The following is a 27,055-nucleotide window of genomic DNA, read 5'->3' on the forward strand; positions in this document are numbered from 1 at the left end:
CCGTATACAAAAAATCGCCGAACTTGCTTGTATATCAACAGCCGATTGGTTACAAGATCGATAATGGCAGTGGCGTAAAGTACATACGACGGGCCGTAATGCACGTTTGTTACCAAGCACACACATTGTGAGCTGGTCGACTGTTTATATAAAGAAGCCAAAAGACTTTCACTTAGGTAGCTTAGCTTCTCCTCCTGTACTTTTCTCACTGACACTTCTAACTTTGAAAGGTTTGACTGCTCGCTCGGCTTGCCGATGTGCTCAGCTTGGCAGCCTTGACAGGTTTTGCTCCTAAACTAGCTACCGGAGGCCTATATGGTCTCATCACATGCTCAAATAGAGACTTGACAACATCAACATACATATTACCCAGCAATCATCACTGCATGTATGACAATACTAACAGAATGAAAATATTAATTTCATCAAATTGTTTCTTTTCATAATGTATTCATTGTTTTATAGTTTATGTAGAATAAGAATATAATGGTATGAATTTTACTTTCATTTTCTATTTTTCTATATTTATTTCTTGGCCACCCGCCCCGCGACAAATGTCTATATTTACGCCCCTGTAACTGAGATTGAAAGTTGATATTGACCTCAGAAACTGCAGTAGCTGTTGTGGAGCTTATTGTCCTTTTTCTTTTCTCTTTTTTTAAAGTGCTGTATTATGAATATAGGCTAATTAAACCTGAACGCATTCTAAATGCAGTAGTTGCAAAGGATCCCTACCCAAGCAGTGGACTACAAAAAACAAAACAAACACCTTCCTGTAACGACATGCAGCCTACACAGTGGACGCCGAGTGGAGCTGCAATGTGCGGATATTGGATTCTTGGAAGCGCCACATCATGTAGGCTACAACCCACTTTGTTCGTCGTTTACAACTAAACATCGGTGTAAGCTGTTCAGGTGAAAAATCGAGATAATGATGCAGAGTTAGTGTGTGTGTGTGTGTGTGGGGGGGGGGGGGGGGGGGTCTGGGAGATGGAGAGAGGCTTGTCGTTTAAAATGCGATGTGACAGCTCAGGAAAAAGGGGGGTGGGGGGGTGATAAAGGCGCTGTTATTGGATCAATCTGGCCCTGAATGCCCCTGTAAAACACTTACACACACACACACACAGGATGCAAACGCGCGCACGCGCACAAGTGAGAAGAGACGAAAGCGTGGAGAAGGGAAATATTCATTGCTTCCTAAAGTTAGAGGAAAACGTGTTTTCTCATGATGAATATACGTAAATGTTGGTTGTATTTCCTGAGAATTTAATGGAGTCGGCCTATCAATCACGTGGCTATTTCCACGCGCCGGCTTAGCGTCGTCCTCATTGTTTTGACAGGGTTGAATTAAAGGACCGCGCAAGGTGTAATTAGCGATCGATCCGCGAAAGTAAAAAAAAAAAACGCTCTCTCTCTCTCTCTCTTTTCCGCGTGCTCTGCCTTCCTTTACACCATTAACCGCGTCTCTGACGTCACAAGGCGATTAACGTTTCTTATTGGTCCCGCGAGCAGATGGAGGAGTCCTAATGAGCTGGCTCGCGGAGAGAAAGAGCAGGGTTGACATCTCGGTCGGACCGTTAACGTGAAACAGGCTGTACCTCGTATAGCCCGGTCCTCCGCCGCTCCTCTACAGACCGCGTACCGTGGCCGCGGGAGACGGGTCCGTGCAGCCTGGGTTCCCCCTTCTCTCCCCCGCTCCGCCTTCATCTCTCCTTCCTCCTCGCAGCAGCTTCATCCTCCTCCTCTCCCTGACTTTTTGATTTTTCGACTGCATGTTCAGCCACACTGCCTCCCTCTGCATCTTCACTTCGGCCCCGCCGCAGCCCGGGCGAGCATGGACAGTCGGGTACTCGAGCATCCTCACGCCCAGTTCGCAGGCTCCTTGGGCGGGCTGGTGGGCTTCCCGTACGGGCTCAGTCCCCATCACCACCACCACCACCACCTCTACGAGCTCGCCAACGGACACCAGCTGCAGTCCGCGGCCGCCGCCTCCTTCTCTATAGACGGATTACTTAACGGCTCCTGCTCGGCCTCGGTGGTCAGCTCCAACTCGCTGCTGTCGCCCGACAGCCAGTTTAAACTCTCAGGTAGGCCTGGTTCTTTTTGTCTCGCGTCTCATTGAAGAGAGCTGTGTGGAAACAAAGCAACGTAGACCTTGTAGGAAATGCAATGAATCCATGTGGCATGTTTTATGGCCAAATAAGAGGATGAACTTGTAGGCTAAATTAAACATGTTTTTAGTCCGCGGGGGCAGATTTTCTACTAGAAAGTTAGTCTGCAGAGAAAACCATGTTGCTTAAAAGTTCTGGAGCTTGGTCAATTTTAAAAAGAAATTAAAAAAGTTCATGTTCAGGCAAATTTGTAATAAGTTCACTATAAAAATGGCAATAGAGGTTAAACTAAAGGCAACAATTTCTCATTAAACACGATGGTATTGATATTGACTGCAGATTCCTGAGTGTTGCATGGTAAAAACTGGTATTTTGCAATTATTGGGAATAGTTTTAAATCTCAAAAATAGCATTAAAGTGTGTTTCTTTTAGGCCCACGGTTTGTGACATGACTTATCAGAGTTCAACATTTAGAAAAGGTTCGACAGCGGTCACATTGAACTTTACACTAAACTGATGCCTTACAAGCAAACCGTGCCATGACAGTCCTCTCTCTCTCTCCTCTCTCTCTCTCTCACTCACTCACTCACTCACACACAAACAAACACTCACAAACACACACATACAAACACACGCTTGTACAAACACACACACGTCGACCCCTGCAGATTCGGGGGACCCGGATAAGGACAGTCCCGGTTGTAAAAGGAGACGCACGCGGACGAATTTCACCGGGTGGCAGCTGGAGGAGCTCGAGAAGGCTTTCAACGAGAGTCACTATCCGGATGTGTTCATGCGGGAGGCGCTCGCGCTCAGGCTTGACCTCGTGGAATCCAGGGTTCAGGTAAAGACACAAAGAAATGAGTCAAATGTTCTGGGAGGCAATTATTCATTTGTTTTGCTGAGTGGAGGGAAAACAGATATAGTTTCGAGTTCAGACGTTTTAATGAATTTAATTTGGATACTTCCATTTCGAAATCTACAAAAGGTTATTTAAAAAAGACGTCAGATGGCTGTTTGTTTTGTGAAGGCCTACTCCACACACAGATAGCTATTTGTCAATTATCAAAGCATCAATAAAGGGTCTCTTTTGAATTATGCATGGGGGCCACCTATTGATTTATGGGTTAATAAAAACAAGGCCATTTACTGAGCAAACCAAGGGGTGAAAATGGTAATTAGAATTCTTCCTTTACATTCAGTTATATATATATCGTTAATGATTTATCTTAATATCTGATTAATCAACAATTTCTTCTCAATTCCACCCATATCTGTTTACACGTTTAGGTTGTTCAATTTAAAGTTTAAGATAATGCAATACATCAATGATATCCTTTTATTATTACTACAAGTATTGTTATCATTACTAATATTATCATTATTATTATTATTTATTTAAAAATATATATTTTTTGATATTAACAAAATACACAAAATGATAGTAAAAGTATGTACAATATTTTAAGATTAGCCTATGTTGTAGTGGTTTAGCAACACTTTTTACACATCAATTAACAAATAATAGTACAAATATTCTTGTTTGAATAATGATTGTAATATTATAATAGTAATATTGTTGTTATTGATGCTAAAAAGCTGAACAATAATTATTACAATTTAATAAAATGCAAGACCTTATGATCATGTTTTTATTAAAGGATCAAAATACATGTCATTTTGTTAAAGATGATGCAACCATCTTTCACATTCCACCACTATATTTAATCTGATAATAATAGCCGAATAGCATCATAATAATAATGATAATAATCCAAGAAAGGCAAATAGGTTTAACACGTAGCCTGTTATTTGCTCAGCATGTAGAAACTATGTATCCATGTATGATATTCTATGTCATTTAACGTATATTCATGTATTTCTGAGCCACATACAATTCGCATGCACGGTTTGATCGAGCAAAAAGCGGGACGGAAGCAGAGCTCTCCGTTGCTGCATGTTGTTTTGGGGGATTTCGCTCATAAACCTCAGATTATTGTTCCCCCAAGCTGCTTAGCGCGCCTTTATCACCAGGTTTGCGGGGGAAAGATATAACCAACATTAACAATTCATAAGAAGCGCCATTGTCGCACATGATGTCGGTGTCCCGTCCTTATTATGCAACGTTTCGCGGATCGTTCTCCCGCATGCTAAACTCCTGGCTGTTATCAGCGCGGAACATGCGGCCCTGAGCGAGCCCAGAGGCCCGGCAGCGAGGGGGCTCTCGGGGCGGGTGGAGGCTCCGTCTCTTGGCGCGGCGCGGCGCGGCGCGGAGGAGAGGAGAGGCGGAGTGTTGAAACCCCGTATGAGCGGAGGGCTGCGCGCGAGAGAGCATACAGAGACCGGATATGGCTGATTTCGCTACGGTACAATTAGTTGTAAATTGGCGGAGTTACCCATTACGCACTCATTGGTAATTAACAGCGGCACATCTGTGTGCATCTGCTGGTCCACCGCTGTGACCCAAAGTAACCCAACGCAGGCTTCTCCTCACACCTTCAAGGCTGCAGTAAACTAAGACACTGATCGGCAGGCGACAGTGATCTCACTTGTCTCAGGGCTTTTGTGGAATTTGTTTGGATTTGTAGGCAATCTGGTTTTGTCCTTACCATCTGATAAGCGCTCTGACACTGATTTATCACCACTGCTGTGGCAGGTGTGAGGTCTGTTGTTGTCTAAACACACACACACACACCAGAAGTGACATTTTGCTGCATTAATTTTTATTGAAGGGGGATAAATTATTAAAAACAATCCAAAAAAATTACCCCAAATACACAAACTCCTTCTCATAAATGATAGATAATTTGGGATGCAGCTGGCAGAAAGTGAACATGTTGGTGTCCATACAGGAAGTGTTTATTGCAGGGATATTGGACTGTGTTGCATCAGATTGTGGAGGTGTTCATAGTGATATATGCATGATGTCGTTTTACAAGTCCACACCAGACTTGTGTGGACTTGTAAAGGAGTGGACTTGTAAATATTTCATTTACGTAGCCTCAAAGAAATGAATGCGCTGTTTACAAAGACTTGCATATCGTATTGTTGGCCCACACTTGTGTTCATTGTTGATTCACTTTTGGATTGTTTAGTCTGTAAATCCACAGAGCACAAAAGTTATGTTTTCAATTTGCCTTTTCTTGTCCAACCAACAGTCCAAAACACAAAGATATTTCATTTACAAAAACCATGAAGCAAAAACAAGCAAATGTCTGGCATTTTTAAATGACTCAAATGAATATTTGCTTATCAAAATTGTTGACAATGAATCCTCTGGTAATGTAATAATCCATTAATCATACTAATTTTAGCACCAATCCCAACAATACTACAAAACCAAATTGATATGAATATTCTGAACCAATAAATAAATGGTGTTTTGACAGATGCTGACATGGAAAGAAACTACTTTTAAACTATAATCATCTCACGTGTCAATTTTCCACCTGTGTGTGTGTGTGTGTGTGTGTACGTGTGCACAGGTTTGGTTCCAAAACCGACGTGCGAAGTGGAGAAAGAAGGAGAACACGAAGAAAGGGCCGGGGCGGCCTGCTCACAACTCCCACCCGACCACGTGCAGCGGCGAGCCCATGGACCCCGAGGAGATCGCACGCCGGGACCAAGAGCGGGCCGAGAAGAAGAAACGGAAGCAGGAGAGGAAGCTGCTGAAGTCCCAGAACAAGCTCCTCGCGGGCGACAGCTTCCACACGCCCGGCGGCTCAGACAGCGACAGCGGGGTCTCCCAGTTCACCGACAGCGAGCAGCAGTCGTCGAGCGTCGGCAGGACTATTCACATTGAACTGCCAGCAACAAAGGGTGCAGGGGGACACCACACCGAATCCAGCTGTGACCAAACACGACACGACTTCAGCCAACTGCAAAACCAGCAAAACCAAAGAACGGCGGGAGAACCGGAGCAGGTCTCTCCATGCAGCACGCACAGCTCCAGTCCTGGAGGCCCGAGGTCCTCCGCCCTGCAGAAGCGCAACCCTTTCAGCGTGGAGAGCCTCCTCTCCGACGCCACGCCTCGACGGAAACCTCAGCTGGACTTCCCCTCGTTGCCCAGTCAGAGGACACTGGTGGGTAAAGGTCACTTCTTGCTTTACCCGATTACCCATCAGCCCTTGGGCTTTCTCGTGCCCCAAACGGCCCTGAAGGCCTCACCGTGTCAGGACAGCATTCACAGGCTCAGCCTGGGACAGAGGTGCGTGGCAAGCGAAGGGAGCCTCGCTCCCTCCGACCTCTCCGGCTTTGTCGCCAAGCCTCTGACCTCGGACCGCGCGGAGCATCACCACGATCACATTAGCAATAGGGCGGACGGAGACACAGACGTGGAGGAGTGTGGCGGCGACTGCAGCAATGGAAGACTGGCCGGTTCTCCCCCACCAAACGGGCTGAGCTCCGCGCAGTCCGGCGACAGCGGCGACGAGAAGAGTTTGAAAGTTCCGACGGAAGCAGCGACAGCCGACGAGCTGTGCGCTGAAGGGACGGGTGCGAGAGAGGAGCGAGCGTCTCCGGACCCCTGCGAGTGTCTCGAGGCAAACACAGACTGTCAAGAAACACCCGGAACAGATGGAGAGGATGTCGATATGGACTAACACTTGCGAGGAGCAAACATAAACAAAGGACCAGGAACACCGCTCAGACTATTCAAACATTCCCAAAGCTCTGCTGAGACACTCGAAAAAACATATCAGGAATCAGGAGACTTTAATTCTCATCTATTTTTTAATCATAATGTGTGATCAATCCAGATGCCCCCCCCTTCCTCCCCCCCCCCCCCCCCCCCCCAAAAAGCTGCGGCTGTCTTTCCATTCAGGCTTTAGGGCCTAAACACCTAGAAGCAGGTTCTTTCTCTCTGTTTTTGGTGACCAACTTGTAACAAAAAAACTCGGCCACAATAAACACCGTTACACACAACAAAGATCCTCAGATATTGTATAAACGAGAAAATGATATTTATATGTGAACATTTTGATAAATAAAGTTATTGTTTAATTGAATCACTGTCTTATAGGGCCCTGCTGGGGGGGGGGGGGGGGGGGACCTTGGATCATGGATCATGGCGGATGGAGTTTTGTCATGTTACAGCAGATAAATCCTCTTTTTTTTCTCTGTGTAGTGAGCCAGAGCTGGGCCTCAAGTCCGTCTGGCTGTTTGTATTTATTGCTTTAACAAATTTATTCATTTGAAAGGCCGAGCTGGAATGAGGTTAGTGGCCGCGGGCTATAGGACCCTGCGCCTCCTGCTGAGTTTTGATATGAAAGTAATTATTTTCCCACTGGCTGCCGCGGGTCTCGAGGCAGTTTTTTTTTTTTTCCTTCCTCCTTTCAGCCCAAAGGGTTATTAGACATTACCGATTTCTAGTGATACGGAATCACATAAACTTCCTACAATAATAGAATTAGCATGAAAGGCAGGGGTGTCAAATTGAAATGGGAAAATAATAGCCGCGCCAGCTGCATCGTGTGTGTGTGTGTGTGTTTGTATGCGTGTGTGCGCATAGTCTATTGAGCGCGAGGAGGAGGAGGAGATGGCGGTAGATTCGTGGGGCGGAATTTTCATGAGCTGCCGCGGTTGTCAGACGGCCCTTGTAGTCGGCTATATTAAGATAGATGTTCGATGATATCCCTCATTGTTCTGTCGCTTATATTGATGTTGCTGCGTTATCGCCCTATTGATCATGTGTCGCACATAATAGGACAGGCGCGCGCCCGCCTGCCTGCGCCTTTTTACAAAAGCGCCGGGGCCCCCTCGTCATTTGTTCTAATAGGACTGCGAGTCCCTCGGGGGGAGACAGATAAAGATATAGGAGAGGGAAGGGGCTGGGAGGGGGGGGGGGGGGGGGGGGGATGTGCCAGACTTGCATTAATAATTGTTTGACCAATTGTTGGCTGAGCTAAAATAAAAAAAAAGTAAAAAAGAAAGTGAAGAATGGCTGAATTAAAAGATGTTTTGGGACAGAAGAGGAGGTGGATTCTCCTTAACGTGCAGGTGTGTGTGTGCCCACGTGCACGCGCGCCCGTTAGGGAAAAGAGTGTGTTTAGCTTATGAAGTGTAAACGCCACCAATTCCCTGGGAACTGAAATCCCAATTATTAAAACCATTAATTCTGGCGAGCCGGTGCGCGGAGGAGCCGCGTTGACAGCCCGGCTAAATATCCCTGATCCCTCCCGGTCACCTCGCCTTTATTTGCAAATAAATTGAGGGGGTTCCGAGGGACAGAGCTTTACTTTGCCGCGCCGACCTAAAATGAATTTCCGTGCCTGAGTCCCTTTAATAATATTTACATAATTTTCGCTCAGTGACTCTGCTATTTGCGCTGTAGGAAGCGGGGGGCTTATAGGAAAATAATTAGACAAGAGGACGAGGAGGGAGCGAGAGTGAAAAACAGCAGGAGGAGGATGGGTTAAGACCGGAGCTGAACACTAAATTCCCAGACAGCTAAAATCAATGAAAGTAATAACCCTATTATTTAATTCATAAGGACATTATTTCCCCACAAGGCCTCGGGAAACGTCCCCTTCGACCGAAACAATCACATTAAATCGTTCATTCCGCGTGCGCGGTGTGAAATTTCTACTTTTATTCTGTCTTTCTTTCTTTTTTTTCCTTTTTTTTGGAGGGAGGAAACGCTTTTATTATAATCGTTTGGCTTCAAGAGTGTGATTAATTAGAAAATATAGGTCTGATCTCCCTTCAGCAAGGCCTTTATAGTGTGTTTGTGCTGTGAGTGCACGTGTGGAGACACAACGAGCCCATAAAATGCGCCTTTGTTGTAGATTATAGGCCCTTTTTTCAAAATAAATGAACTGAAAAATAGGGTTATGATTTTACTTTGGACATGGGCCTCCATATCATCAGAGGCAACATACAGCCCATCTAAGTATCTCACTACATCTGCTGTATGTTCATTTGGACCTGTGGCTTTAATTAAAGGCCTCACAATCAGGGATGTGCAATAAATCTGGAGGCGAAATGCCTTTTAGAAGTAGAACTCGAACAGATTATGGAGCAAATCCGCTGTAGAAACAGCTTTGGTTTAGCCTTTGGATGCTCTCATGAAAAAACATGTCTGCATGTCAAAACAAGACAAATTCTTACTTTTTTCTGTCCATTTTGGGAAGAAAAGGCCTGTGTGTCCAACCAGAAACATGATCAATCAGACTATAACTTCTATCCACCTATCTATCTAAACATCTATGGGGAGAGAGAGAGAGAGACAGTGGGAGAAAAAGACAGAGAGAGAGAAGGACAGAGAGAGAGAGACACACTGAGAGAGAGAGAGACACAGACAGACATAGAGAGAGAGAAAGAGAGAGAGACACAGACAGACAGAGAGACAGAGAGAGAGAGAGACAGACAGACAGAGAGACAGAGAGAGAGAGAGAAAGACAGAGAGAGAGAGAGAGAGACTTCGATGGCACGAGCACAAACGACCAATCGATCAAGCCGAGCCCCGGACCGGACAGGCCCTCCCGCTGTGTCCGTGCCGCTCATGCATCACACTTTAAGAATTCAATTTCAAACCGGGAGAAATTTTCAATTTGAGCGCGCGATCATTACGGCGTAGGGGGAAAAGCGTAAATTGTTTTTGCTCTATTATGCATTCGGACGCCATCATTTTTCTTTCTAATTACCGAGGTGTCAGTGCGGCCTGTCACCCGGGCGCTGATTTTCAATTTAACTGATCATCATACATTCATTTTCCCATTTGATAAATCTGCTATCTAGACGCGCCCGCCATGCCCGGAATATTAAGCGGCGCCGGGGCGCAGTAATAGGGGGATGTGTATGCGGCAATGAGCGCGGATCAGCCAGCTAATTTAGCACCTTCCACATTCCCCGTCTCCATCCCCCATTTCCAATTCTCAAGAGGAGGCAAGAAAAAAAAGGAACGAGTCCAATGGCTGCCTATATAACCTCCAAGAGTGGAAAAGAAGAAGAAAAAAAACCCCCGAGGTTAGAAAGAATCAGAGAAATAATGTCAGAGAAGAAGAGAAAGTCCTCCAATCTCACGCAGTTTAGAAGCGGGATTAATTAACGCTAATTGAGTTCTTCAATACGTGTTGTTTTTATTTAATAGAAACAGATTTGCACAATTAATTATCGACGTCATTTCAAGAACCTATTACAACCTTCCCCCTCCTCCTCCCTGACTCTCCATCACCTCCCTCGCTCCGACACGGAGTAAATTAGCAGCTTTTGTCATCAGGTTTAGGCGTCTTTGATCCGGACTGGAAGGGCCTGCAGCCAGCATCAGCCAGCAGGATCCTCTGTGAGACCATATTTGATTTAAGTGGTTTTGGTTACTAAGTCAAAGTATTGGTTAAGTATTGGTTATACAGATATCACGATGGGGGGGGGGGGGGGGGGGGGGGGGGGGGGGGGGGGGGGGACTAGGCTTGATAGTAAACTGCATCTTAGTAAGTCATAATAAATAGATAATGCATTCAACAACAAAAAAAACTAAGGTCCACTTGCACGGTTTTCAGCACAATAAAGCATATAAATCTGGAAAAGTACTTCTAAAGTTCAGTTTTTAAAATGTATTATTATTATTTCCAAGGTAAAGTATGACAAGTGATAACTCATGTGACAGATTTACCAAAAACTATAGTAAGCCCCCCCACACACATTTATTTTAAATCATTTAGAACTCAAACTAATTTATTTATGAACCTTTAAATCAATTTACACATCCATACACATTACAGGTAGTCTAAATATTATCACAACTAATTATAGTTATGAAATTAAAGTTAATTAGAAGTAGAGAACTTATAAGTTAAATACTTTAATAGCCAAACTTTTCTCTTATATCCGAAGCTATCTGGTATATTTGTAATCCTAATGTTCTGTGTGGTCTTTTGGAAACTCATTAACAGCTCAAAACAACGTTTTATGACATTATACTTCATGACTTTCCCTAAAAAAAAATGCTTACAAGCATGACTGTAACCTGCAGTGACCTGGAGAAAATGTCACATTGCTTCCGTTTAGGGTCTCAGAGCCTCCTGCTGTAAAACATGCTTACATCATGGGTTTTCATCAGCTCTTGGTGTTGATGGTATTTGAAAGTATAGCACTTACTCTCCCAAATCCCAAAGGAGTCTATTTGGATTTCTGTTATTGGAGTTTTATAACAGTTGAACAGGGAGTTGCATCTCTCTGAAACTGATTGTCCACAAAAAAAACTGCAATTAAGTATAAAACACACTGTACATTTGATTGTCTGTGATCAAAGGACTTTAGCAAACAAATTAAATACTATTATACAGTTGCTCATGCATAGCCCATGTAACATATGAAACTCTTTCCTTATGTGGTGTATCAACAAATGCTTTATGTTTGCACGTTGTCTTAATGTGCAAGAGGAGCAAAGGAAGGGTTCACTAATACTTTTCTTCATGTTGGGTTTTAATAAGGTCAGAAAAAAAGTAAATATGTTTGATTTAGCTATTATTATTATTACTATTATTATTCACTTTACACTTACAGCTTTGCAACCTAAAAACAACGAGGAAGTAAAATCAAAGCCAAAACAAACACAGGGGGGTTGCACTTAATAGTTTTTTCCTTTTTTCTTTCAATATCTCAAAACCCCCTTTGGGGTTTGTAGATGCTGACTGAGACTCACACATCCCAATAAGCCCACCTTGTTTAAATGCCAATAAGTACAGTCAGAGGCGTTGTGTGTGTGTGTGTGTGTGTGTGTGTGTGTGTGTGTGTGTGTGTGTGTGTGTGTGTCTGTGTGTAATGAACGTTTATGGGCACAAAGCAGCTTTGGTTTTGTCGTGTTCTTTGTTTCATTAGCCCAGTGGTTGTAATAAATGCCAGCGAGCCAACGGGATAGATTTTAATTAAGTCAGTGAGAGATGAGTGGAGTGACACAGAAAGCGGGGCAGGGCGGGGAGAGATGGAGTTGGAGAGGGGGGGGCATGGTAGGGGGAGACAGCTTTTCAATAAATCGGTACGCTCAGGGGTTAGTCGGTGATTTCCTCAGCAAAGTGTTGGGGCCGAGCAGGAACTCGCAGTAATTTGGTTGATAAATCAGCGGCGTTAGGGGCACGAAGCTCGCCGCTCGACCGGTTGGTTCTGCGCGTGATTTATGTGTTACCCGGGGGTCGTACACAAGCCCGTGACAGTCCAGGATGAATTAACCAGGAGCCCGCTCGCTCCTAATGAGCGGGTATTATTTTGCTCACACCCCTTCCTTTACAAAAAAATAACAGTGTGAAGAACGAGCCTGGCACACGACCCTCCCCTCCTCCTCCTCCTCCCCCCTCCACTGTGCCATCCCTGAGGTGTCGCATTGATTCAGCATCAGAGAGTTAAAAACACCCACACACACACACGTGTGTGTTATTCATCTACGACAAATTGTTCAATAGAGGTCTGGCACCAACTGGTTGGGGTTAACCGAAGCGTAGAAGTGACAGACACACAGACCAAAGATTCAACAACGCTTAACAATTGCATCACGTATTGATCATCAATAATAACAGTGTATTTTTAAAAATGCTCCACGTTGGACCTACAGAACGGCACAGACAGTCACGGAGGACGTATTTAGACCCTTTACGAAAGTAAAGTAGCACTAAAGAAATCCTCTTACTCAGTCTGAAGTAGAAAAACACAAGTCATCAGCATTAATAAGGCCTTTCCGTACCAGAGGCGAGACAAATAAACAACACGGAAAAGCGAAATGCTCCCCTGCATGCGAATATTTAGCATTACAATCTGAGAACGTATGCACGTCATCATCAAACCACATGACATGAAAGCAAATCAACGGTAGGACATGTTTTATTAACTAACTAGCTGACTTTATGTTAAATAATAACGTTTTAATTAGCAATATTAGCTTGCCGTAGCGCTAGCTAGCTAGCTATTTTGGCGTCTTTGCTTTAAGCATCTGGTGATGTGTGTGTTACGTAACCTTTATGTTGAAGTTAAAAGTAAGAGCGCATTACAAACTCTTGAGGCAAGATCCCGGCATAGGAAGCATCTTCCTCTTTAAAAGATTATACATTTGGTTTAATAATAAAGTTGAAGTGTGTTGTGATGTAAAACCCCTATACATGTGTTTACCAGAGCATACTTTTTGTATAGTGCCTCAAGTACCTTTTGGTCTCTTACTCCCAATGGACATCATAGATAATATCATCAGAACGTGGAAGTCAAACGTAATCTAAAAATACGTGCATCATGTCTGCGGGTTCACATTTGATTGAGTTATGACTCAGAGAAAGAGTACGAGTTTGGATAAACGTCCCACGTTTCTCCCCCCACGCCTCCCCCTTCAACTCTCCCGCGTCCCACAGTTTGAAGACCTTTACGTTAATCAAAGCCACAACAATAAATGTATACGTTTTATTGAATGGTTTTGTAATTTAGCTCACTGTTTGTGAAGCAAATTGAAGGATGAGTTTGCAAATAGAACCACTGTCCAATTAGCAATCGGATAATGTTTCCAAAAAAGAAAATGTTCACGCTTCTTTAAGTCGGTCTTTAAACAATTATTGGTCGTTGACATTGAAATTGCTTTAGAAAAGGGATCTCATTGCAACCCGCATGGTCATGAGGACTAATTACAGACAACAATCAGTCGTTCAAGGCACAAATGGGCAAAATAGAGTTGAAAATGTACTGCTACATTGTCAAACAATTGTATCAGTCTCTGAAAACAAAACAGATGAAAGGTATGGTAAGACTAAACCGAGCAGAGATTCGATAGGCCCAGAGTAATTGATCTTATAGTATGTCACACCTCCTGCTCACAAAGAGATAGACTGTCCTGTGGAGCGAGACGTTTCTTTTGGAAATGTGAAAAGGCCTCATAAAGGCTGAGAACGTGAATTTGTGGGTCTTTGTTGTTTACAGGGTCACAGTCAGCCAAACACATTATACACTGTGGCCGCTCCTTTCTGTTATCTTTTGTACAAATGTGTATGTTGCCGTCATGTGACCACCAAGCAGCTCCTCAAACTGTTTGCTCTCAAGCGTTAACGGCAGAAGGTCACGACTCCTCAAAGTCCTACAGCTCAGTGCACCAAGGGATTTTATTTGTTCCAAACTAAAGGCATGTGGTAACATAGCCTGACCATAAACGGCACACAACAAGGTTACCAACTACAACTATAAATTAATACTTTGATTGTGGACTTTTTATGTGTCATTTTCAAATTGACTACAAATCCTACACTTAAATTAGTTTTGTGTGGTGTCCCTGTGGCACTTTATGATGAATGTGTGATTTTATCAGATATAGAGATATATTAAGATATAGAGATTAAGATATGACACTTTGATATAGAGACATAGATATAGAGAGACATTGATATAGAGAAAGATATAGACAGCAACTGAGACATAGATATAGAAAGACATAGATAGATAAAGAGATAGAGATAGATTGAGACATAGATAAAGAGAGACATTGATGTAGAGAAAGATAAAGATATAGACAGCAATTGAGACATAGATATAGAAAGACATAGATTAGAGATTGATATGGAAATATATCGAGATATAGAGATAGATAAAGATAAACAGACAGATTTAGACATTGATATAGATTAGAGATAGACATATCTATATGTGTGTGTGTGTGTGTGTGTGTGTGTGTGTGTGTGGGGGGGGGGGGGGGGGGGGGGGGGGGTGAACCAAAAATATCAACATATCAGCTCAGCCTATCATATGCCTGTGGCGCTTTTGCCGTTTCGAACCGCATTCTCCATTACATTTTGGTTTAGGCAACAAAACTACCTGATTAGGTTTAGTAAAATATCCTGTTTTGGGTTAAAATACGTCACTTTTGGTTTCACACATGACATGTACACCAGACTCCTGGGTGAAAGTCCTGTGTTGATTTACCCTTAGGCAGGCTTTGCTTAGAAACAGATGAGTGGTAATCCAGGAGAAAATACGTTCCCTCGAACTGTAATTGACAATGCATTTTCATAATATCGGAACGTCATTTTTAGGAGACCAGGCTGCAACACTTTTCCTATAAACAACCAAATTGTGAGACCAATGTGTTTTGGCTTGCGGCCTTCATCGGGGTCATCCTAACCGCTCCATTGTCTGCGTATTAGCGCACATACAATTGCATTGATGACATTTGGTGACTGGCCAAAAAACTATGATTCATCATCATTCAAATGTACAAGAGTGGGTACATAAAAACTTTAGGAAGCAACTGTAAGTGTCAATGAGCATTAGATCACAGCAGCTACAATTCATGTTGCCCACTCCACTATTTGTGGGCTGAGAACTCAATAAATCGACTATTTAACAGTCAGTTCACTTGAACCTAAACGCTCAACGCTGAGAGAAGCCTCTGTGCTGTTGGCCGAGGCTGGAAAACTTAGACATGGGGCCTTGTTTGAGCTTTAACATGGACCAATGATAGATTTAAATTTAAATATGCTATTTGAGTATGTAATGAAAAGTTAAATAGCAAGGAAAAACATATAATGAACAGTAAAGTCCCTTACTATCTAATGAAAACTGATGATCTGAACATAAAATCAAACTGTCACAGGTAGAAAGGCATTACTTAAAAACCTTTACTGTTGATGATGTTGACTTCATTGAGGGTGTAATAGTGAGGCCAGAGCTATAAACAAGATGGCAGCAAAGAACATTTCAAATATGCCAACTTGGCTGTTATACACGGTTTAAAGTTCATAATATTCTATCTGAATTCATGATACCAGTGCTACTATGCCCTGCCATAAACGTTACAACAGGTGGAATTAATAATATCGATAACAGCCTTACAATCACCCAAACTCTACCACGATGGATAGAACTCTAACAGAAAGCTTAGAGTTGTTAATGTTACAAACAATCAGCTTCTTTGCTCGTATGTCAATTTCTTATCAGAGTCACAATTCCACCACTTTCATGTTTCTTTAGAGCCGATTAGGTTTTTCATCTAACTAAAAATCAAGGAATCTCTGACGGTTGTTGAGGTATACAAAGGACACGCTGTATTATTGGGGACCCAAAGTAGCGCCCTGTTGTATTTGGTGCAATTTGGACACCCGACACGTTCAATATTAATACGATTTCAAGAAACAAGCACATAGTGCTCTGGGCAGGGACTTGAGGCCTCTGCAGACTGAGTCCAGCATGTTGACCACAGCGGGCCTGACTTACATTCACCACATTTCTTTTGGCATGAATAATGGAAAAAAGGTTAAAACCAGACTCCTCTTTACTTTCCTGGAGTCAGCAGTAGCAGACAGCTGGAAGCAGAATCCCTCTTTCACTGGTGTTTCGCAACTTCCCCAGTGAGTAAAGACTTGATACTAACTGATAACGCTAATAACATTACGGCCAGCAAATTAAATCTGATGCTCTACTTTATAACCGCGGTGGTTATGTCAAAGCAAGGGACTAATAGGCTTATTTGGAATTCACCTCCGCTGAGTGTTCACCAGTGTTTCTGACCGCAAGAACAGTGATTTGGGTGTTTTTTCAGGGGCGGGTTTAATGATCTGACACGCTGACTTACTTTACTTTTCACCCTTTTTCTAAATGGAAATTGTTGGTATTGGCAGTGGTAGAAGAAGTACTAAAACATGTTTTCATTGCAATCTTTTACTATAAATACCACACAGTAAAAGTCCTGCATCAATGTCAGCAGAATGTACTTGAATTTACTGAATAGTTCAATTGAAGCTTTCAATGGTAATATTATGTTGAATAGTTAAATGAATAAAAAGTGCATCATAACCAGTAACATGTCTTGGTTAGGTAAGTGTAGTACTCCAATGTGTACCTCTGCAGTAGACGTACACAGTAAGTAATTGGCTATAATTATGAGTTGCATATTCATTAAGTGCTTTGGGGGGCTTGCAAGTTATTTCAGGGTACATAGAGTTCGAATAATTACATGAATATTTGTTGTATCTGAATATACCAAATCTTTGTGCCCCTTTTAGTTGGGCGCCCAGGTTGCCTACTATGCCTAACGGTAAAGTCTGTTCTGAGGTTTTTCCTGTGAACCAGACTGTATTTCACCGGTGTTTCTGACAGTGAGGAGACACACGTTGTGTGTGTGTGTGTGTGTGTGTGTGTGTGTGTGTGTGTGTGTGTGTGTGTAAAGTTGTTGTATATTGGTATACTCGTCAGACCATGCAGATTACCGAAATGTTGATTCTTTTCATGTCAGTAACGGGGTAAGTCAGGGTGGTATATTATCTCCGTTCTTCTTTAACCCCGTATCGTGATGACTTGTCTGGGCACGGATTCTACATGTTTTTCATTATCTTACGATGAATCATTTCATGTATGAACAGGCTTTGGTTTCTCCCTGCAGTGTTGGTCTTCAGCAGTTGTTGAGTGTAAACTCTCAATATAGAGCAGATTTTTACAATGCGATTAAATGTCAATAATAGTAATATGATAAGTGTAAAAGAAGTGGAGATGCTTTTAATGTAAGCAGTGAGGTCAAATACCTTTTAGAGATTATGTTATGGATTATTGGGAGTTATGTAATGTTAACCAACAGTACCAAACAATGATGCCAGCAAGATGTTAGTGTACATGTCAAGATTTACCCACATATCAGGCAGATATTAGGATTTTTTGGGTCTTTGTGTGTTAGGAATGATGTCCCATGATAAATATATTGATCTCACCAATATCACCATTTACATCAGAGTTCTGGCCACTCTGCAGGAGTGATTTGTGCAACATAGAATTTTATTTGATATATATGTTGGTCATTTTGTATCTTTCATATGCTATATTTTAAAATATATATTCTAAAATAAATTAAATAGATTATTTGAGCCGAATAATAACTGACAGTCTTAACATATTATCATTCATTCAATAGACTTCCATGTGTTTTTGTTCAGTAACAATACAGTTATGATTAAATTGAAATACAAGGAAGTTCACAAATTATTCAAGATATTTTTTCATCTATCCCCTTTGTGCTCCTATATGAACCCACTGTGCTACTAATTGTTATATATTTGGTTTATCGGTTCTTTTACAATATGTTTGAAAAAGATAAAGACAGAAGCTAAAGTGTAAAAATGAACCACATCACCATACTGGGAAAATTCAGCTCAAAAACAGCTATATGTTGTTTAAGCAGTGACATACAACACATCTTTGTAGCGTCCATGTGTTTTCAAATGATGAATTAAAGCTCGCAAACACACCGGAGTCTCAACAACAACTTCTCAACTCTGGAAAAGGGACCATCCGAGGAGCGCCTGAATGCACCATCGTCTGTACCATCGTCTGCACTCTCCCTGCGCTCTCGGAGTGGCGAGTGTCATTCTAGTTTTCTTATGAAATCTGCAGGTTCTTATTCTGTGCTTGCTGCCTTTCCAAAACTGTTCAGTTGGCCTTCTGGTTCCAAAAGTCAACTTCTGCTGCAGCTGACTGTCTGATAGAGTGCTGTGGGTTTTTGACAGCCAGTCGTTTCCTGCAAAAATCCCCCCAAATAAGTCTTGATGCTTCATGTTGTTCAGTTTTATTCTATAACACGGACAGCAGGTCAAACAGATGCGACTTTTGTAGCCCTGCTGGCATTATGGTGCACGTGCAGTTTTACTTCATCAACACACACGGTGCTCAACTGTTGTCGATTAATTTAGTAGTAATTTTCTTCTGATTTATAACACAACTATTTGTTATGATTTTGAAAGTTTTGGCAACATTCACAAATTATTCTGTGGCACTTCCACCATTCAAACCTCATCAGTAAACAGTATGAAGCGATGAGTATTGGGGTAGTAGTACCGGCAAGAACTTCAATCTACTTTCACCCTTGAGTATCTTCAGTAGCTAGCGTAGCATTGACTTGCTAACGCTAGACAATGATGTGGTGAGGTACTGGGCTGCAGTTTTCTTTTTTATGTGGGCGCGTAATGTTTTAGAAACCTACAGACTGGGGGTGGATCTAAAACACCCTACTTTCACCCCGGACACTGCTGTTTCTGTGCCTTTTGAAACCAGAAGTCAACATTGACTTATTTGATACGTAACTTTCGTATTTTAGTAACGCCACTTCCCTAATTATTGCAACCCAAACCACGATCTTTTTCCAAACCTAAGTAGAATCTTTTGCCTTAACAAAGCAGGGGCTTGCATTGGCGCACTAAACGCTCACGTTGCTTGACATTCATATGAAAACCTGCGAAAAAAATAACAAAATATATTCAAAATATATTTATAGATATCATACGATTCGTTGTATGAAGATACGATGGAGTTTAACATAAACTTGTCCTCAGCTTAAAATCAATTTCAATGCCGGTGCGAAATTGCGATGCGAGAATACGGAAAATGTGCGATTTATTTTCAGCATGACAATTATTAACGTCTGTTCCAGTGCAAATTATCTGTGTTGCCTTGTTCCATTTTTGTCAACAAGGCCCAAAGAGTTTTCTCCTAAATAGTGCCCAAGTCCACTCAACAAAAACCTATGCAGACAGGGGCTAACGTTAACTAAGCAGTACATAAACTAATCAAACCCAAATTTGATGCTAATGCTAACATTAAGAAAATCCGTGCTTGGTGTGCAACGGCTTTAAGTCCAAATAATAGTCTGTCTGTGTAGAGTGAAAACAAAACCAATACAGGGTGTCTGGTACTGAAGCCAAGGGGTTAAGAAGCATACCCCGTAAACTCAATGGTAATGGTTCAATTCCTGCCTGTATCTTACGTTTCAAATTTTAAAAAAATGGACTCAAACATTTTCTTAAAATTAAAAACAAAAAGCTTCATGAAAAGTCTTATAAACAGACTTTATACCAGAATATTGTAATTTTAGAATGTTTTATTTTTAGGGTATGAGTACATTATACCCTTTAACAATAACATTGGTCCCCACACATGTCAGATGAAAACGGTTGTTTTGAAGTTCCTCATTTAAACTATCGCCAATGGAAACATGGAGGGGAATGATAACAACAAAAGCAACCATAGTCTGTGGGTGAATGCACCCAAAAAAGGACATACTGTTGATGTAAACATGAAATGTTAAGGGTTCATTTGATTTATATTTCAAATGGCAACATACATTTGCTCCTCAGCTCAATGCGTTTTAAATGTTTCCCTTATGAAATGCGAATTAAGTGGATGAAAAACATGCTGATATTATGTTAAGATATTTTTGTTTTTTCTCTTTTTGCATGAAACGCAGAATCATTTTTGCAGAGAAGTATTATTTCTGTCACCAAGGTGTAAAAACCAGCAAGGCACAAGGTATGGGTAGTCATGTACCAAATCCCAGAGGGTGGTAATCCTTGAATTTTAAAAGAGTACTGAGCAGGCAGCTAAAGCCACCCTTAAGTAGAGTCTCCAGATGCTACTGTTTGTAAATCTGCCAGTTGGAAAACATTATGGACGTCTATAGAAATGACAGAAGACTCAAAATCTCATCAACAGAGAGAACAGGACAAACAGAGAGATTTGCTAACACCGTGTGGAATAGTCTGGAGCAAGGGCATTTCCATATTTCCAAAAAGGCGGAAAAATCTATTAAAGCAAAGAATTAAATACTTCATCTGTCAGATCCCAGCGCGCACATGCCAGGAGTTTGTATTATAAACGCACCGGTAGTTGAAACTTTTGTTTTACTCATGTGCGCTAATCTCCACCCTATCCTGCTCCTACTATAATTTTGTTAGACTTTTTCATATTTATTTAATAAATGCCCACAATGCAAATTGTAACTTTGTGTGTCGAGAATTAATGGGAAAAGCCCCAACTGTTAAATCGTAAAATTTGAATTAGAAAGTCCCCATGTATTGCATATCAAACATTTATTAAAGCCACGCAGAATAATTGAATTGTTCTGCTGGTCTAGGTCTGATTTGTTTAACTAAATTCTTTGGCTGTCGAAGTGTGATACAAGATTTCCTGCAAATTCCATTAAAGACACGGGAATCTTTTGTGTATTTGTGCATCTCCAATACATATCAAGCATATTTTTTCATCTTCCCTTTCGTCTCTTCTCCCTATCTAAGCCCCGGCTCTGTCACTGCTTATCCACATCTTCTCCGCTTATCTGCATCGAGCCCCTCAGTGAGATTTCAACCACTGTGACATGCAGTGAAAGCAGAGGCTGCCAGTCAGCTGTGCCAAAGAGATTGAAATCAGAGACGGGGGAAACGGGAGGAACGAACCAAAAAGGGAGAAGGGGGGGGGGGGGGGGGGGGGTTAACAAAAAAGAAGGTAAAGTTAATATAATTTCATTTTTTGACCCTCTATGGCAGAAAGCGGCCGTCATATACAGTAGACGTATAGAAACTGAGTGCATTAAATCAGCTCATGTAAATGTCAGCTTGTGTATCCCTGCATTGCAAAAATACAAATACATCTGGGAGAAGGTCTGCTCCAAGTTATTGGGCTGGTTATTAAGCAATGCTTTTAATGTCAGCCTCCCATACACACACCATGAAAGCGTGTCTAACACACAAACACACACACACACACACACACACACACACACACACACACACACACAGTAGCCTGGTAATAACTTTGTGTTTTAGTCAGCTAAGTTTCACACGTCGGCTAGAGGTGTCCTTGCTTTCTACTGGTGTAATTATCACTCCGGGAGAAGTGTTTCATTAGGAAAGCTCTTCTTTCCGACACATTACTCACAGAGGGCTGGACACAGACACCCTGGACAACAGACACACATGCACAGGATCCACTTCGTCACCCCTCATTCTTGTCCTCAGTCCGATCTGTTTTTCTGGGAAGCGTTCGCACCTCCTCCTGCTTGTTGCCCATATTTGTTCTTTGACGTTAACTCCTCAGTAAAACTGCCTGAGTTTCAAACTGCCCCCAACCAATTAATTCAACGAAGAGGTTTCTACTTGTCTGGCCTCACAGTTTTGCCGTCTAAACGTACAACTCAACTTTTAACTTTTGCTGATTGCTCGAGTGCTCAGTTTTCCTTGGTTTTCAAACCATCATTCAAGCCCTCCTCCATAATCTCCCTTTCCTTCCTACATCCAACCCATCATCTGTCCTCCCTTCCTCCTCCTCCTCCTCCTCCTCCACCATTCACTTCCCCCGCTGCCCTCTCTCTTGCAGGTCTGCAGGTTAATGAGTCGTGAAGTGTGAAAACTTCCTGAGACTCAACCGGAGCTAAATGCTGTTTCCAGATGTGAGTCTATAACCGTCTGGATGTCCGCTTGAAATGAGTTAAGAGAGGCAGGGGTGGGGCCGTACAGAGGGGTAGTACGTTAGAGAAGGGGGTTCAAAAAAGATCTGAAAATTGAAGAAAGAAAGAAAGAAAAAGGGGAGAAAAATGGGATGTGAAAGAAAGAAAGACGACATATTATATTTCACACAAACTGCTGGCCATTAAACTAGTGCTGAACATAATATCACATACCTCTCACTACGTCTGCAGGTGACTTGTAAAAGAAAGTGTGCACTCAGCGTGATGTTGCTCTTGAGGTTTTTATTTATTTAGCAATGATTAAAAACGTCATTTTCTCCTTTGTCAGATTTACAGCATCCACGGCAAACCTCGTAACCTTTGAAAAACTAAACATCGTTACAACCAAAGTGAAAGGAAGTGAACACACCAGAGGAGCTGCTCGCATGTGAATGCTGTCTTTATGTTTTCCTGAGAACGTGCAAATAAAAAAAACAAAAAAACAATACAATGATGACATTTTGAAATGTGATTACGGCCACATTGGATTGTTACTTTTGAAACAATAACGTCAGAGATGCAGACGACCTACAGCACTCGTGATATTATTGACAGCCGGTCTCAAGACATCGGCTAACCCTCAAACATTTGGGTAATTCCAAACCCACTACTATGAATACAATTATTTTCAGAATCAGATTTATTGTTTTCACATGCAAGGGATTTGCCTTAGTGTTTTGGTGCATAACAATAGAATAGAAACAATAGAAGAGAAAAATGTTAATAAAAAATAATGCAAAAATTAGATGAGAAACATGTACAATGTATTTGCTTTAAAATGAAAGACTTGTACAGAAGGCAAAGTTTGTTCACAATTTGGGGCTAATCTGATGCTAATTTGTATGATTGCATATAACGAGACCACAGTCTGCTAGTGCGCCAGACATGATGCTAACATGCTGATGTTTACCATGTTCACCATCTTCGTTTAGCATGTTAGCATGCTAATGTTTGCTAATTAGCACAACAAACAAAGTGCAGCTGAGGGTGATTGGGATGTCGTTAGTTCTGCAGGTGCAGATTATTGGACAAATCGAAATTTTGACCTGATATTAACACTGGACGATAAATCAGAGGGTCACTGAAGTTATCACAATGAATCCTGAGGGGGACATGAATGTCTGTACCAAATGTCATTCCAATCCATCCAATAGGCCTGGATGTCAAGACATTTTGCTAAAAAACTAAATAAATCAACACTTAATGAAAAGTGAGAGGTTCACCATAGTCAGTAGGATTCATCCTCTGGGAACCTCAAATGTACCAAATTCCATGGCAATCAATAAAATAATTGTTGAGATAACAAATTCCAGGCAGACAGACAGACGGACACTATCATCCCTAGTGCCATGCCTCTAATGTGGCTACAACTATAGTGAACACTTCAAGAGCACACCTTAAATCAGTAAAAATATTTTTGTTGTCTTATGTCCCTGGCTGTTATTTCTTCTTCTCTGTAAGTACACTGTGAGAGACCCTAAAATACAGAGTCAAGTACCTTGTTCGTGCACGCATACGTGGCCAAATAATGCTGATTCTTATTCTGAAATCGACAGTGTGTGAACAGTGCTGCTAACTACATCGGATAAATCTAAAGACACCTGCCAAATCAGAAGCTGGTCATCACCCACCGCACATCTGCAAGCACGCTTGTGGGAATATGTACATGCATGCATGAGTCAATGTGTGTGTGAGTCTATAATCTGGCGTAAATAATGACATCTCTGTCTTCTCCGCTGCCAACTCCACTAATTATTTATTCTTGGACGCCGCGAAGGTGTCAAAGCTCACACTCCTGCTTCTAAAAAACAGAGGTCCCCTCTGCCTCTCTGGCAGTGAGGAGTCCTCATGTTTGTGTTTTCTGTACAGTGTAACTATCAGATTTAATTGTAGACAATCATTACTCATCTTGTTTGATTTTCATGCCAATTCCTTACATATTTCCTGAGATTTCTGCCACAATACAGCGGAGGTGTTTGTGGTGCTCAGAGCATCAGAAAATACATGTTGAGCATTAATGTGTCGGTCCTGAATCTATGTCCCAGCTACTTTTGGACGGTTTCATTTGAGGCTATTTCTTTGGAAGACAGGATTTTCAGGGAAACACATTATCGGTGTATTTTTCAAATGTAACTTTATCTCCATTATATTGGGGTGAAGGCAGAAAATCTCAGGAACAGATAACAAAATCTCAGCAGATAAAGCAGAAAGAAAACTGCACAGCTAGATACCACTGTCGTCCATCTCTCTCTTTTTCAGAATAATACTTTCGGACATGACTCGTCCTCTTGTGTATCTCTGCCTGTGCAAAGTGCAGTTCATTATTTTAGATGGGCAGACTTACCTTGATACACATTTAACTGGAAAATAGTACAACGATGGACTTGATCTATCCTGTCACCAAACACAGACATTCTGAAAACCCCATATTAAGTCCAATGACAACATTATTAAATAATGAAAAGGTCTGCACATGGCAACTTGTCTGGTTCAGGTTAGGCAACTAAAACACTTGGTTAAGGTTACGAAAAGATATTGGCTGTTGATGATTATTAACAGCAAATTGATTAATTACAGGTCCGTCAAAAAAATTACGTCCAACTCAACACTTTTCCTTGACTTTATAAAGACTTAGGAAAAGACACCCTGTGTGCTAAGGGAACCTGACTGCACTGACAATATGCAACTTTATTTATAACATAGAAAATGAGTAGAGTGACAAACTCAATCGTGTACTATTCAATTAAAGATCCAAGAACATAACAGAATCACACCTCCTAAGATGTTTTCAGTTTATTGATAGTGTGCAATTAAACAGCAACAGACGTTATTGACGGCCGAATCGTGCAACACTTTAATTGTTGCTGCCACAAGGAATTGTGGGAGAGCATTTATTCCTTTTCTTTGGTAAAGGATGGTCCTGTGTATGCTGAAGCAGATAAGGAAGGAAGCATTGAAGCAACTTGGTCTCCTGCGTGAACGCGCTGCACTCCCGTCTACCACCCCGACCTCCTTACTTTGACACGACTACCAGCATTGGCACTGAATGTCTGCATTGGATGTAAAAGGTGCGATGCGGAGTTGTGCAGTGTGGAAGTGATTCCTCGAGAAACTGAGTTGTCAGGGTTCAACGCTAACTCTTAAAAGTCTTTTGGTTGCCGAAACAAAAAAATATGGTTGAGTAGTTAAGATACTATGCGGTCAGCTTAGTCATGAAAATGTGACATTAAAGACTACATATGTGATTGGCATACAGAAAATAAATATCCTGCTCGAATTTGTGTATTTTCCAGCATTAACATATCACACAAACTACATTTCATCAGCGTCTTTCATGTACATTAGTCCAACTGGAATGATACTAGAGGATTGTTGTTTTAGTGACTTCTTACCATAATTTGTGTCAATAATATTTAAATTGTATACACCAAGTTGATTGCTGAAAACTGGAGATTCAGTGAACTCAAGTGGAGCGGAGGAAAAGGAATATAAGTGGTCAGACAGAGTTTTTTAATCCCTGCGATTATTTTGGTGAGGAAAATACAAAAATAGGAGCTTTAACTTGAAAAACTTGTTGTTTTACTGGCCAGGCTCAAACAAAAACACTGAACCGGTCGTACCTTTCAGAAACACCCCTGTAGTGGGTAGAATTAAAGCAACTCAAACCCATTACATCCAGTCGACGACTATAACGATCGACTGGAAGCACGGACAATACGTAAATAAAAAAGTAAATGATTCAAGTTGTCAGTGGAAATTTTCAATCATCTATTTTTCATTTGGGTCAACAAATGGCATTCACAACAGCACTTTGTCTCTCTGTTGGTGTGTTTGCACTTATGAATAAATGTTTGTGTTTGCATGTGGGCGTGATTGAAGAGACTCTCCATGCTCGTCAGTGAGTGTGATTGAGCTCCGAGGGGTTATAGGGAAAATAAGTTGAGAACAGGACAGAATCAATACCGTTTACCCAATAGCTTCATAGCATGTGTGTGTGTGTGTGTGTGCACGTGTGTGTGTGGGTGCACATGTGTGTGTATTTGTGAGTGTGCCTATGTGTGTTTACCTGAAGTGTGACTGCATTTAACGTGTCAAGTTGAGGGAAAAACAACCAATTGCCTCTTAGCACACGCTTTATTGACCAGTTGAACACACACACACACACACACACACACACACACACACACACACACACACACACACTGCAGGCGTATTGACTGGTTGATGGGAGAAACAGGTTTAAGGCAATTAGAGTAGTGTACTTTCCGCCAGAAACACACTATGATCCTTTTCACTGCAGTTAGCAAACTACTCCTAAAGTGTGACTAATATTACATCAATGGGAGAAAGTAAAGCTGCTGTATCGTCGTCACTATCACAACTGCAACATAATAGAAAATCTATACGGTTTACTAACTCATTATGTGAAGCAGAAAAACACACTAATTTCACCTGGAATAGTTTCTTTCTACAGAGGGGTACAGTATGTTGTAAGTGTGTTGTGTATTACTACAGTTTAAATTCCTTGGTGGTTGTAAAGGCACAAAGTTGTGCTTTTGGGAAATCAACTACTGTTTTTACAAAGTCAAATATTATGGTTTTTTAAGTGATAATTCAATGGTGAGTTAGGCTACTTTACTGAAGTGTGGTGAAACCAATTAGCAGCGTGCAAACATCTTTTTGCAGGACACAAGGTGAGTAGATCATAACTGTGTTGTATTTTTAT

The 27,055-nt window shown here is 41.7% G+C and overlaps 2 protein-coding genes across 2 annotated transcripts in view; one reads left to right on the forward strand and one right to left on the reverse strand.

Annotated features, from left to right (window-relative positions):
* The window catches only part of LOC306695482 (ubinuclein-1-like), a 70,305-nt gene that overhangs the window by 22,354 nt on the left and 20,896 nt on the right, over positions 1 to 27,055 (reverse strand). The gene's annotated exons all lie outside the window — the stretch shown is intronic.
* On the forward strand, positions 1,835 to 6,712 carry LOC306695478 (homeobox protein unc-4 homolog; the record flags this gene model as incomplete). Its single annotated transcript, XM_079158732.1, has 3 exons — positions 1,835 to 2,087; positions 2,780 to 2,955; positions 5,597 to 6,712. 3 exons carry the CDS (start codon positions 1,835 to 1,837, stop codon positions 6,710 to 6,712), a joined length of 1,545 nt encoding a protein of 514 aa, XP_079014858.1.

This window comes from Pholis gunnellus, assembly GCF_910591455.1.
Source record: "Pholis gunnellus genome assembly, chromosome: 5".
NCBI classification, from domain to species: domain Eukaryota; kingdom Metazoa; phylum Chordata; class Actinopteri; order Perciformes; family Pholidae; genus Pholis; species Pholis gunnellus.